Genomic DNA, 12787 nt, shown 5'->3' on the forward strand with positions numbered 1-12787 from the left:
TTCTGTTCATCCTTTTGAAAGCCCTGAAATTGGGGTAAAAATAAAGATGTTGAACTAAGGCATGGATGGGGACATGTGGGGGACACAGACATGGGTGGGGCCATGGCGGGACGTGGACTTTGGTGGAGACCTGGGGGACATGGATGAGGATACAGACGTAGATGGGGACGTGGGAAACATGGGTATGGGTGGGGACATGGATGGGGACATGAATTGGGAAAATATCAATGCCACCGCCTGGGCCACCACAGTGTCACCAGCACCCTCATCTTGTCCATGGTAACACGCTGCCCAGTGCAGTTCCTGCCACCACATCCCACTGTCACCACCGCAGTGTCCCAGCTGAAAATGTCATCCCCCACCAGGGTGGGATGCAGAACTTGTTCAGCAGGGGACAAGTGGCCCAGAAGCTGGTGACAGCCACCAGGGTGTCCCAGGTCCACTGTGCACAGGGGACTCCAACCACCCGTGGGTACAGGCTGACGACAGGGCAAGGGTCAGTATCACCAGCAGGGTCACTTGGCCCTGAGCTGGGTGTTGAGGCAGCCCGGTGGGAGTATCCCCACAGGTGTGGTGACATTGTCCCCCAATGTCTGCCCTGGTGGCATCGTGTCCCCTCCGTCTCTATGTCCACATGCCCCGCCATGGCTCCATGTCAGCTCTGTGTTCCTGTCCTGCCCCGTGTGTCCCTGTGTCCCCTGTGAGTCCCTGTCCCCATCTCCCCTATGTGTCCCTGTCCCCTTCCCCTATGTCCGTCTCCCCTACTCCCAGTTGGGCCAATGTCCCCAAGGTTTCGGTGCTGTGTCCCGCAGGGTGTGCCCATGTCCCTCACGATGTTCCTGTGGCTGCTCCTGATGCTGAATATCTTCACCTGTCCCATCACAGGTAGAGACAACCCACGACACCTTGTGACACTCCACAACATCCCTTAACACCCTTTGTCCTCCGATTTTTCGTCCTACCCCCTCCCCCCCACCATTATGGGTCCTTTCCTCCTCTTTTGAGTCCGTTCCCCACTATTTTGGATCCTTTCCCTCTTTTCCCATCCTTTCCCCCAATTCTGGACACCCTCCCCTTGACTTGGGCACATTTTTGTGAGCATCCCCCCCCACTCCAACCCCCACTCACCTCCACCCCTTGTCCCCCCAGGCATGTCCCCAGCTGTGTCCCCAGTTGTCCCTCCACGCCACAAGGACTCGGTGCTCACCATCCTGGATGCCCTCAAGTCCCCAGGCCAGGACTGTGGATCTCCTCTTCCAGGAGATCCAGAGCTGGCCTGAATTCCAGGGGACATTGGTGGCCCCAGGCTCAGAGTTGGTGGGAGGGGGTTTGGGGTCATCTTGGGACTGACCATGGGTCTTGTCCACACTGCAGTGAGGAGCAGCTCCAGCTGCGGAGCCTGGGATAGACAGGGGCAGGAGAGGTTGGACATTGGTCCAGATGGACACCAGAGCCATGGATGTCAACTGGACTCTGCTCTGGAAAGCCTCTGTCCGTGCAGGCACCCAACCTGGGGGAGGAGGAGGAAGAGGTGAGGGTATGAACGAAATTCCTGCCTGTTCACAGTGGGAAGCTGCAACAGGAACTGGGGCTGAGCACAGGCAGCAGCAGAGGTACTGTGAGGGGCTGGGGATGGGGACACTGGGAGAGTCCCCAAGGTCCCCTCAGGGGATGCAGTGCATGGGGGATGCAGGATCACACAGCATCCTCGGGGGAATGCGGGGAGGTGGAAGTGGATGGAGGTGACCCCAAAAATGTTGTCACCTCCCCTCTCCTGTAGGATGTGGGCCACCCCCCACTTTGGGGGATGGTGATAATTTGGCGGGTGGTGGTGATAGAGGTGCCACCTTGGGAATGGCACAGAAAGTGGGTCCTGCAGTGCCACCAAGTCCCCCCGCCCTGAGGGGCACCACAGGGTGACAAAAGAGGGGGTCAGGGGTGTTCCAGAGGGGCTGGGGGATGAGTGGGATGGAAGTGTGGTTGGAGCACAACGAAAACGCCTCCAGTCCCATGTGCAGCGTGGGCACGGGAGTGGCAGGACACCTTTCACCCTGTCCTCCTGTCCCACTGTTCCCAGCAGGGCTGGGGGCTTCAGGGGGCTGGCGTGGTCACCCACTGGTTGGGGACTCCCTGGCTTGGCAGGAGAACCCAAAAAATTGGAAACTCTCAGTGGGCAGGGCCACCTTGGGGATTTGGGACCCCACAAACCCCACAAACTGAGAGCCTTCAAGGTGGGGATGTCAGGCTGGGGGTGTTCCCTCCCCCAAATCCATCCCCTGAACTGTCACCCTGATTTTTTCAGCCTTCTGATGTTTCGCATTTCTGGACTTGAGTTCTCACATATGTAACATAAACAAACAGTGATGTTTTGAAAAACTATGCATTTTTTCCTGGGGGAAGGACAAATTGATGGACTTCTAACTTGACCACTAGAGTCAGAGAGGTGTCAAGCTCATGGCCCAATTGCTGATCAAGTTATAAATACTATATATATAAAACCCTAATCCCAAAAATAAACTTCCTTCTCTCAATTTGCACAACTGGAGAGTGTGACTGTGGTTCTTTCGTGTCCGTCTGGTGACACTGGACCCCCCCAAATCATTTTCCTCCATCCGCATCACTCCCAAATTCAGTCCCCAAAATGATTCTCCCAATCCCACCAACCCCAAATCCAACCCCAAAATGCCTCTCCCCATCCCACTGCCCCCAAATCCAAGCCAGGAAATCCCAAAATGATTCTCCCCATCCCATCAGTCACAAATTCAAATCCCAAAATGCCTCTCTCTATCCCACCGCCCCCAAATCCAGCCCATGGACCTCCTAAAGTGAGTCCCCTCACCCCACAACCCCCAAATCCAGCCCCATGGATCCCCCAAATTCAACTACCCCATCCCACTAACCCCAAATCCACCCCTTAAACCCCCCAAAATCGACTTCCCCCCCCCCATATACATGGAGTTGGAGGCTTCCCCGGCCACCCCCAAGCCCCCTGCCCTACTGAAGACCTACAATGGGGCACCGTGACCGCCACCACCCCCGGAGGAGACACCAAAAGGGGCGAGGTGTCCCCGGGGAGCTGGCACTGGGCACGGCTGCAGGGCTGGAAACGCTCCTACAGCCACCCCAACACTGATGGTGTCCCCAAGGCCAGCACGCACTGGTCACTGTTGCAGAAGGCGTTTTCCACCCCCTCCATAGCACCCAAGAAGCCGTGGGGACACCACGGGACACAAAGGGACAAGGCCACCCCTGCAGCACTACCTGCACTCCGTGGGCAGGAGGAGAGGACACGACAACAGCAGAGCCAGAATGGAGCTGGGGACACAGGATGAGGCAGGTGAGGGGAGTACAGCATGGGGAGATACAGGGTGGGGTGTGGATTTTGGGGTGATTATGGATAGGGGGTGATGACTTCTGGGGTGACAATAGTGAGAGGGTTCTGGGGATGGCTTGGGGGTCATGGGTTAAGGGGTGAACTTTGGGGTGATTATGACAGGTGGGGATGGTCATGGGTGTGCTTGATCGGTTATGTGGTGATGGGTTATGGGATGAGGAGTTTTGGGGTGATTATGATGAGTTGGGGGACTATGGGGATGGTTTGGGCAGTGATGGGTTATAGGGGGATAAATTTTAAATGATGAAAATCTTAGAAGTTGTATCATTTCCAACAGGGAAACCCCCACACACCCAGCCCTGCTCCTCCTCCCAGCTGGGCAAGGAGCTGCTTAAATATGGGGAGGAAGAGGGGCATGGTCCTGATGCTTCCCTCACAACCACCAACCCATGCAAAAGTTATGGGCCAGGTTGATGCCATTTTGGGAGGGAACATGGGCTGCTTTGGGGAGGGCAGAGGGACAATTTGGGGCTTCTTGGGGTGTTGCTGTGTCCACCTTTAGCCCAAATTTCCCCTTCCTCTGGCACTCCTGAGGAGATACTTCAATACTCTGTGGTTTGAGGGGGTGGTACTTGTATCTGGAGCTTGCTCCCCACACTCCAGGTCTGGTCCCGGTATGAAAGTGACTGTAGGAAAGGAGGTCCCCACCATGGGACATTCCTGGGTCAACTCTAGACACAAAGAGTGCTAAACTGAAGGCCCACCCACTGCTGTGCAGGCCATGACACCTCTCAGAACATAGAAACCCAAAATGTTTCATGGGGATCTCTAACTGCAAAGCAGGCAGCTGGTGTCTGTGTCTGCCCAGGAGCCAGGAACTACTCTTGGTGGTTTAGAAAATGGCACTTCTGCAGTGATTTTCTATGAATAATGGAATACCCTGAACTGCAAGGGATGCACAAGGGTCATCCAGTCCAACTGCTGGCCCTGCACAGGACACCCCAGGAATCCCAGCCTGGGCCTGAAAGCATTGTCCAAATGCTCCTGCAGCTCTGGCAGCCTTGGGGCCATGACCATTCCCTTGGGAGTCGCTCAGTGCCTGATCACCCTCTGGAGGAAGAAACTTCACCTGATCTCCAGCCTGACCGTGCTCTGCCACAGCTTCAAGCCATCCCCTCAGGTTTGTCACTGGTCAGCAGAGCTCAGAGATTGGTGCATGCCCCTGCACTGCCCCTCAGGAGGAAGCTGGAGACTGCTATGGGGTGTCCTCCAAGTGCCTTCAGCCTTGGTAAACTTTGTATGGTCAATGACTGCCCATGTCCCGGATTTGTCAAGGTCTCTCTGCCCCTGAGGGAGTCAACAGCTCCCTCCAATTCAGTGTTGGCTACAAACTCTACTTATACTCTACTTATGCCATTCCTTCAAGTCCAGCATCCAGATCCTTCATGAAGATGTTGAGGAGCACAGGGCTGATAGTGGAGCAGAACCCACTAGTGACAGGTCACCATTCTGGTGTCACCTCAGGCACTGTCACGTGTGCCTGACCCGTGAGCCAGTTGATCACCCATCACACAACATGTTGATCCAACTGGAGGCTGGACATTTTCTCCAGACAGATCCTGCCAGAGACAGGATCTAAAACTTTACTGAAATTCAAAAAGAATTTTCAGTGCGTGTACGGCAGCCAGGGTACACTGACTACACTTCCTTTCCTTCATTCTTTCTTTCCAGAGGTCACTGTGAAGAGGTTGAGTGGGGCTTTGATTGAGGGAGTGAAGGTGGCGGGGAGTAGCGGGGACAGGAGGCACAGGGATGTGGGACAGGCATCAGAGGGGCCCAGGCAGCTGGCAAGGGACAAGGCCTGTCCCCCTGGGCCAGCAGCAGCCCCGTGCCCTGCCCAAGGCACTCCCAGCAGGGGCTGGGCCCCAGAGGCAGGGGGAGAGCCCAGTCCCGGGGGCGGCGTTTCTGCCCCGACCCCCGTCCAGCCCAGCCTCCCCCCTGTGCACAGTGGCCGCTGGCACGGGCTGCACGGGACAGTGGGACCTGCTGGGGACATTGAGAGCTGCCCCCAGTGTGACACTGCCCTTGGGATTTCACAGACACCAAACAAATCACAGCCATCCCTGCCCCTTGTCATGTCCCATACACTAGAGAGCATCACAGCCAGCCCTGCTCCTTGTGCTGTCACAGGCACCAGAGCACATCCCAGCCCTGCTCCTTGTGATGTCAGAGGCCCAACGAGTGTCCCAAGTGTGGAAAAGCTTCGTGCACTACTCTAGCTCCATCCCCCATGGGAGGTTCTGTCCTGGATGATCCCCAGTGACCCCCAGTGGGCAGAGACCCAGTGATCCCTGGAGCCAGTGATCCGTGTTGGGAAGACACCTGATTAAGGGCTCCACATCCTCCTGGCTTCTCGTGGCTTGGATTTCCTTGTCATTTCTCTTTGTCCTTTCAAAACATCCAAAATTGGGGTAAAAATATAAAGACGTTGAACTAAGATGGTGATGGGGACATGGGGGATCTTCCAGGGGATGTGGGAGATGCTGGGTGCGAGGGAGTTGAAAGTTCCTGGCATGGACTTGGGGGTTGATCAGGGCTTTGGACTCCCCAGGCTGAGTGGCAAGTGATCAAGGACCCCCTGTCCTGTGACTGTTCCCATGTTCTTCCATCCTGGTTCCTGGTGTCCCCATCCAGGATCCTCCTCTCCCCACTGTCACTCCCTTGGCCCCTGCCTCTTCCCAGATCACCCCACTCCTGGTCCCATCCTGCTCCTATCCCAGTCCAGATCCCATTCTCAGTTACATTCCCTGTCCCACATTCTCTGTTGGGTTGCCATTCCCATATTCCCAGTCCCATACTCCCAGCCCTCTTCCCATTCTCGTATTCCCCATCCCTCTGCTGGTCCTGCATTTTCATTTCTATGTTCTCTGTCCTGTTCCTATATTCTCATTCCCAGTCCCATTCTTGTATTCCCCTTTACAGTCCCAGTCCCATCTTCCTAATCCCCATCCCATACTGTCTCTCCACTTGCTGTTTCTATTGTTCCTGTCCCGTTCCCATATTCTCCTCCTAGGTCGCCTTCCACGTCCCTCCCCCAAATTCCTGTTCCCAGTCCTGGTCTCTGTCACCATTCCCAGTCCCATTTCCAGTCCTCTTCCCGGTCTCACTCCTGGTCCCTCTCCCCATTCCTGGTCACAATCCTGGTCCCTGTTTCCTATTCACGATCCAAGTCCCATTCTCAGTCACAGTCCAATTTTTCTGATCCCGTTCCTAGTCCCCTTTCTGGTCCCATTCTCAATCCCTGTTTCCTATCCTCAGTGCTAGTCCTAATCCTGGTCCGATTTCCTGTCCCTATTCCCAGTCCCATTCCCGGTCCTGTCCCCATTCCCATTGCCGTTCCCCAGGGCCGCCTCTCGCACGGGGCCCTGAGGGCTCCACAGCTCGGGCTGCCTGTGGCACACGAACCCTTCAGCCCTGCTGCTGTCCTTGGCCGGCTGCACAGAGCACAAGGCTTTGGCCATTTCTCACAGGCCCCCGGCTGGCCAGAGCAGCCCCTCCTGCCAGCACCCGCTGTGCCTCACAGCCCTCCCTCCTGCTGGGGACATGGAGGGGACACGGGCCTGCAGGAGCCTCCTGTTCTTGACACAGGAGCAAGGCTGCAGCTCCAGCCTTTGGGCCCTGGGCCGCAGCAGCCCAGGGGAGGCCCAGCTGCAGAGCTCGCAGCTCTGAGTGTGTTTCACTGCAACGCTTTGGAGCACTAATCCCCACCCCATATTGTCTCTCCGCTCGCTGGTTCCATAGGCCCATCCCCATTCCCTGTCCCTGTCCCCTCTCACCGCACTCCGCCGCCATCACTCCGGCCCTCACGTGACCAGGGAAACCCCGCGCTGTTCCTGCCCACCAATCACAGCGCGCGATCTCTCCTGTATTTGCATAACCACGCCCTTGGGGCTGGCCCCGCCCAGCGCCGGCTGCAGCCGAGTCCGGGCGCTGTTTCCTCCCAGTTCCCTCCCAGCGCTCCCAGTAAGAGCCGTACTGGGAGGGAAAGCGCTCCCAATTCCTTCCCGCTGTTCCCGGGATCGCTCCCGCTGCTCTCAGGATCGCTCCGTGTCGCGTGGGGCGGGGCCGCTTTGGAACCAACCCCCCAGGGCAGAGCGCGGCTGCTTTTGGGTGTCGGCACCGCCCGCGTGGAGCTGGGGGCGGAGGAGCGGGAGGAAGAGGAGGGACAGAGGAGGGGGAGAACAAGAAAAGGCAGGAGCGGCAGGAAGAGGAGGAGCAGGAACAGGGACGGAGAGAGGAGGAAGAGGACGCGGAAGACGAGCACCGGGACCAGGCCGCAGCTCCCCCGGCTCCGGCAGCATCGCCCCCCCTGGAACCCTCAGATGAGCGGGAATGGGGAGCTCTCCCCACATCCATTGGGGGGGTCTCCGGGAGCCCTTTTATGCTGGGCAGGGGACGTTTGGATCTTGCAGGTCCCCAAAGCCGAGCCGGAAATGGCCCTGGAGGGATCTTGGGTAGTGCAGCGTGGCGGCCTCCTGGTACCGGCGATATCGGGTTTGGGGATCCCCGGGAGAGCCGAGGGAGAACGCGGGACGCCCGGAGCGGGGAGAGCGCAGAGGGGCGATCCCGGAGGCGGCGGACCCCCCCAGAATAGAGAGGTAGGGCAGCCTGGAGATGAGCGGGGTCCGGGCCCCCGAGGCTGAAAGGGGCGCTGACTTGTGCAGCTGCACTCGGGCAGCGGGACCATCAAACCCAACGCGCTCAGCCCGTGTTTTCCCCCCAAAGCAGGATTTCCCATTCCCAAACCTTGGCGTCCTGCAAGAGGAGGAGGCCGCGAGGAAGAGGAAGATGGCCCAGGAGCCCCAGGCAGGTGAGGAGGAAGTCAGTGCCCCTTTTCCCCTCTCTCCTGCTCCATCTCCCAGCCCAGCCTGGCCCCGGGCTGCAGGAGAACCCTGCTGCAAATGTCGTCCTGCCTGGGACGGACTGGGAGATCTCTTTCCCCTTGGCTGTGGCAGGGAGGCAAATCCCATCCTCTCCTTGTCCTTCCTCCCCCAGACAAGGAGGTGAAGATGGAGCCCGGGGAGGACAAATCCCCACAGCAAAACCTCATGGAAGAGGCCGTTTTGAGAAGCTCCATGGCACAGGAATCCAACGGGGAGGAAGAGCCCCAGAGATTCCACACGACAAGGGACTGCGAACACGAATTGCAGGGATCTGAGGAGGAAAGATCCACCCTGGGCTGGGGAGGTGCCTGGAGCTCAGGGCTTGTGGTCCATGAGGAGCTTCCAGATGGAGAGAAGCTCCACAAGTGCCCGGAATGTGAGAAGAGTTTCAGGTGGAGATCCCGCCTTATCAACCATTTGAGAGTCCACACAGGGGAACGGCCTTACGAGTGTGAGGAGTGTGGGAAGAGCTTCATCCGGCGCTCCCACCTGACTGTCCACCAGAGGAGCCACACGATGGAACGGCCCTATGAGTGTCCTGAGTGTGGGAAGAGCTTCAGCATGCTCTCCACTTTAGTCAGCCACCACAGGATCCACACTGGGGAGAGGCCCTTCGAGTGTGGGCAGTGTGGGAAGGGCTTCAGGTCAAGCTCTGACCTGACTGTCCACCTAAGGAGCCACACTGGGGAGAGGCCCTACGAGTGCGGGGAGTGTGGGAAGAGATTCAGGAGGAGCTCCCACTTGATTGTCCACCAGATGACTCACACCGGGGAGAGGCCCTACGAGTGTGACCAGTGTGGGCAGAGGTTTCAGAGCAGCTCCAATCTCCTTACACACCAGCGCATTCACACGGATGAGAGGCCCTTCCGCTGCCTCATTTGCATGAAGGGCTTCAAGTACAACTCCGCCCTTGTCAGGCACCAGATGATTCACACTGGAGAGGAGCCCTACAAGTGTGATAAATGCAGGGAGAGGTTTCAGACCAGCTCTGATCTCCTCCTGCACCAGCAGATTCACACAGATGAGAGGTCCTTTCGCTGCCCCGACTGCGGGAAGGGCTTCAGGCACAACTCCAACCTTTTCAGGCACCGGCGCATCCACACCAGGGAGAAACCCTACGAGTGTCCTGAGTGTGGGAAGAGCTTCTCACAGAGCTCTCACTTGACCAGGCACCAACGGAGCCACCACTAAGGAAGCCCTGCGAGTGCCCCAAGTACAGGAAGAGTTTCATGCGCTGCCCCAGCTCCATCCCCCATGGGAGGATCCATGCTGGATGATTCCCAGTGACCCCTGGTGGGCAGAGCCCCAGTGATCCATGTTGGGAAGAAACCTGGCTGTGGGCTCCACATCCTCCTGGCTCCCCATGGCCTGGATTTTCTCTTTGTCCTTTCACAATACCCAAAACCAGGGTAAAAATAAAGATTTTTGAACAAGACATTGATGGGGACATGGGGAGATCTTCCAGGGGATGTGGGTTATGCTGGGGGAGAGGGAGTTGAGGGTTCCTGGCAGGGATGTGGGGCTTGCTCAGGGCTTTGGGAACCCGAGGCCAAGTGGCTCTGGCTGGGCTGGGAGACCCTGGCAGAGCTTCTGAGCCAGCTGATCAAGGATCTCATCCCGGGGAACTGTCCCCATGTTCCCTTGTTCCAGTTCCCTGTCCAGGATCCCTCTCTCCCTGTTTGTCACTCTTCTTGTCCCCCATCCATTCCCATGTCACCTTTTTCCTGGTCCTGTTCTGCTCCCATCCCAGTCTGGATCCCGTTCCGTGTCTCATTCCCTTGTCCCGGTCCCATATTTTTTGTCTGGTTGCCTTTCCCATATTTCCCGTTGCATATTCTGTGTTCTGTTGTTCTTGTATTCCCAGTCCCACTCCCATTCCCATATTTCCATTTCTTTATTCCCTGTCCCATTCCTGTATTCCCCTTCCCTTTCCCTGTCCCTCTCCCATATTCTTGGTCCCAGTCCTTTTCCCTGTCCCCATTCTTAGCCCCATTCCCGGTCCCTGTCCCCTCTCACCTGATGCCGCTGCCATCGCACTGGCCCCATTGATCCTGCCCTGGTCATGCTGGCTGCAATTCCCAATTCAATTCCCAATTCCAAATAAATCCCTTAATGTCCTTTTCCCAGTGCTGCCCAGAGCTGGCAGGGGAACTTCTCAAAATTCCTCTTCCTCCTCCAGTGCCACGACCAGGATCCATGCCCATTCCTGTTTATAGTGAGATCAGTGGGATCCATTCCCGCTCTCCAGTGGGATCCATGCCCATTTCCAATCTCCGACAGGATCTGTGCCTCTTTCCCCAGATTATCCCAAATCAGGATTATCCCAAATCCTCCATCCCCTCTGGATCACCTGTAACTTCTCCATCCCTTCCTTCTTTTCCTCTTTTCCATCCTCTTTTCCATCTTTTCTCCCCTTTTCCATCCTTTTTTGCCCCTTTCCCGCCTCTTCCTCTTGGAAAAAACAGCAGAAAAAAAGCAGGAAAATATCAGAGGAGCCCCGGGATCAAGAAAACAAAATAATAATTAAAAAAATAATTAAAAACAGGAAAAAAAAAAAAAAAGAGAGGGGAAAAACGTCATCAAATCTCACCAAAGCTGGAGGGATTTTTTTTTTATTTGTCATCAAAATGAAGATGGAATTTGGCCCAGAAATTCCCATCAAAAATACGGAAAAACAGAAGGTCAAGCAGGTCCATAGGCCATGAATCTGACGAAATTCCAGAAGAACTGAGCATGAAGGGAAAGAAGAGGGAAAAACCTCACAGAATTGGGAGAAAAAATGTGGGGAAAAAGGACACCCAGTGAGCTGGAAAAAAAATAGGGAAAAAAGTGGGGGAAGAGGGAGAGGTGGTGACAAAAAGGGAAAAAGGGGGGAAAGAGTGAAAAAAGAGATATAAAGAAGGAAAAAAGAGGATTAAAAGGGGGAAAAGAGAAAAAAGGGGGAAAGGGGAAAATAAGAATAAAAGAGGAAAAAAGGGAGGAAAAAAAAGGGAGGAAAAAAGGGAAAAACACAACACAGGAGGGAAATAATGGGACTAAATCACAATTTGAGTTCAGGACGCACTGAGAACTGGGAATTTCCACCTCATCACATCCCTCCGGAATTCCACAGATGGAAAGGGGAAGTGCGGAAGCATAGAAAAACAGCCAGGAATTCTCTCTCTCCTTGGAAATGTCCATCTCAGCTCTTTGGCCGTGTTGATGACACGGAAGAGCGTGATGTTGTGGATGATCTGGTGGCCAGGTGTAGAACATCCTCCAGGTGTAGAGCACCCTCTCCTGTGGGTTGTAGTCCAGCATGGAAATGTGGGAATACTGATTACATAATGGGATATCCGTGTACACATAGCTGGAAGTGTTCATGTGATAGGTGAAATAAATCTTGGTGCCGGCCAGGTGGGAATTGGTGACGTAGAGAATCCCACAAATCATGAAGGATTTGCCTGTGCTCCACTTGGGGTATCCCGTATCCCAGCTCCACAGCACTTCCAAAGTGCCTGCTGTCCCCAGCAGTGTCAACTGCAAGGTGACAGGGACAATCTTGGTGAGTTGCTATACAAGCTTCACGGGCCGCCCGCCACGGGCCTGGTACTTGTCACAAGAGCTCATGAAGAAATACTTGAGGCAGCGCTGCAGCTCCTCCTCTTCTTCCTCCTCCTCCTCTTCCTCTGGTACTGAGCCTGGGGTCATCTCACCTGTGCCGTACCCAGGCCTGCGGCTGAGCAGCCACTCGGTCCTTGGGGACACCCGCCGGTGTCACCTTGTCTGGTATCCCCCTTGCTTGATGTCATGCCCGAGTCCATGTCCCCCTCAGCCCAGTGTCACCCCCTGTCCCAGGGTCACCTCTGTCCTGGTGTCCCCCCTACTCATTGTCATCCCTGGGTCAGTGTCCCCCTCAGCCTGGTGTCACCCCCTGTCCCGGTGTCCCCCCTGCTCAGCGTCATCTCCTGGTCTGTGTGCCCCCCTCTCCCCCCCCATCTCAGGTTGCAACGCAAGATGTATCCAGCAGTACCTATTCTGTCACCATCTGTTAAAACCAGCTGGGGCAGTGTTATCCCTTCCAGGACCCATCCTCCCTCCGAGGGATCTCTGCTGTTCATGGGCCATCGAGGCTCACTGCATGGCTGATACAATTCCATCATCCCATGGGGAGATGCTCCGCCCAGGGGGAGGAGCCTAGCACTCCTACCTGTATAAAATCTGATGTTTGCAACACCAGGACAGCCTTTTTCCAAGCACTCCTATGTGGATAAAATCTGAGATTTGGAACACCACAGCAGCCTTCTTCCACTGGATTGCCAGAGAAGGACTGGACCCATTTACACCACCACTGGACCTTCACAGGAAAATTACAGCCTTGAACAGGACCACTGCTTCAACAGAACCACATCTGTCACTGCAGGGGGATTTAGATGGGCTGCTACCAACACCCTGACCAATAGGGTGTCAGGTTGTGTTCTGACTCTGTCACTGTGTTTATCTACTACTGCATTTTTATTTTTAAATTTCC

At 55.8% G+C, this 12787-nt stretch overlaps 1 protein-coding gene across 1 annotated transcript; it reads left to right on the plus strand.

Moving 5' to 3' along the window:
- Nucleotides 1-4403: 4403 nt before the first annotated feature.
- Nucleotides 4404-9592, plus strand: LOC310921745 (uncharacterized protein; the record flags this gene model as incomplete). Its single annotated transcript, XM_083881965.1, has 4 exons — nt 4404-4514; nt 7483-7992; nt 8123-8204; nt 8390-9592. The coding sequence occupies 4 exons, from the start codon at nt 4404-4406 to the stop codon at nt 9466-9468; spliced, it is 1782 nt and encodes a 593-aa protein (XP_083738091.1). The 3' UTR covers nt 9469-9592.
- Nucleotides 9593-12787: the final 3195 nt, after the last annotated feature.

Source organism: Zosterops lateralis, assembly GCF_965231275.1.
Source record: "Zosterops lateralis genome assembly, chromosome: 36".
Lineage (NCBI taxonomy): Eukaryota > Metazoa > Chordata > Aves > Passeriformes > Zosteropidae > Zosterops > Zosterops lateralis.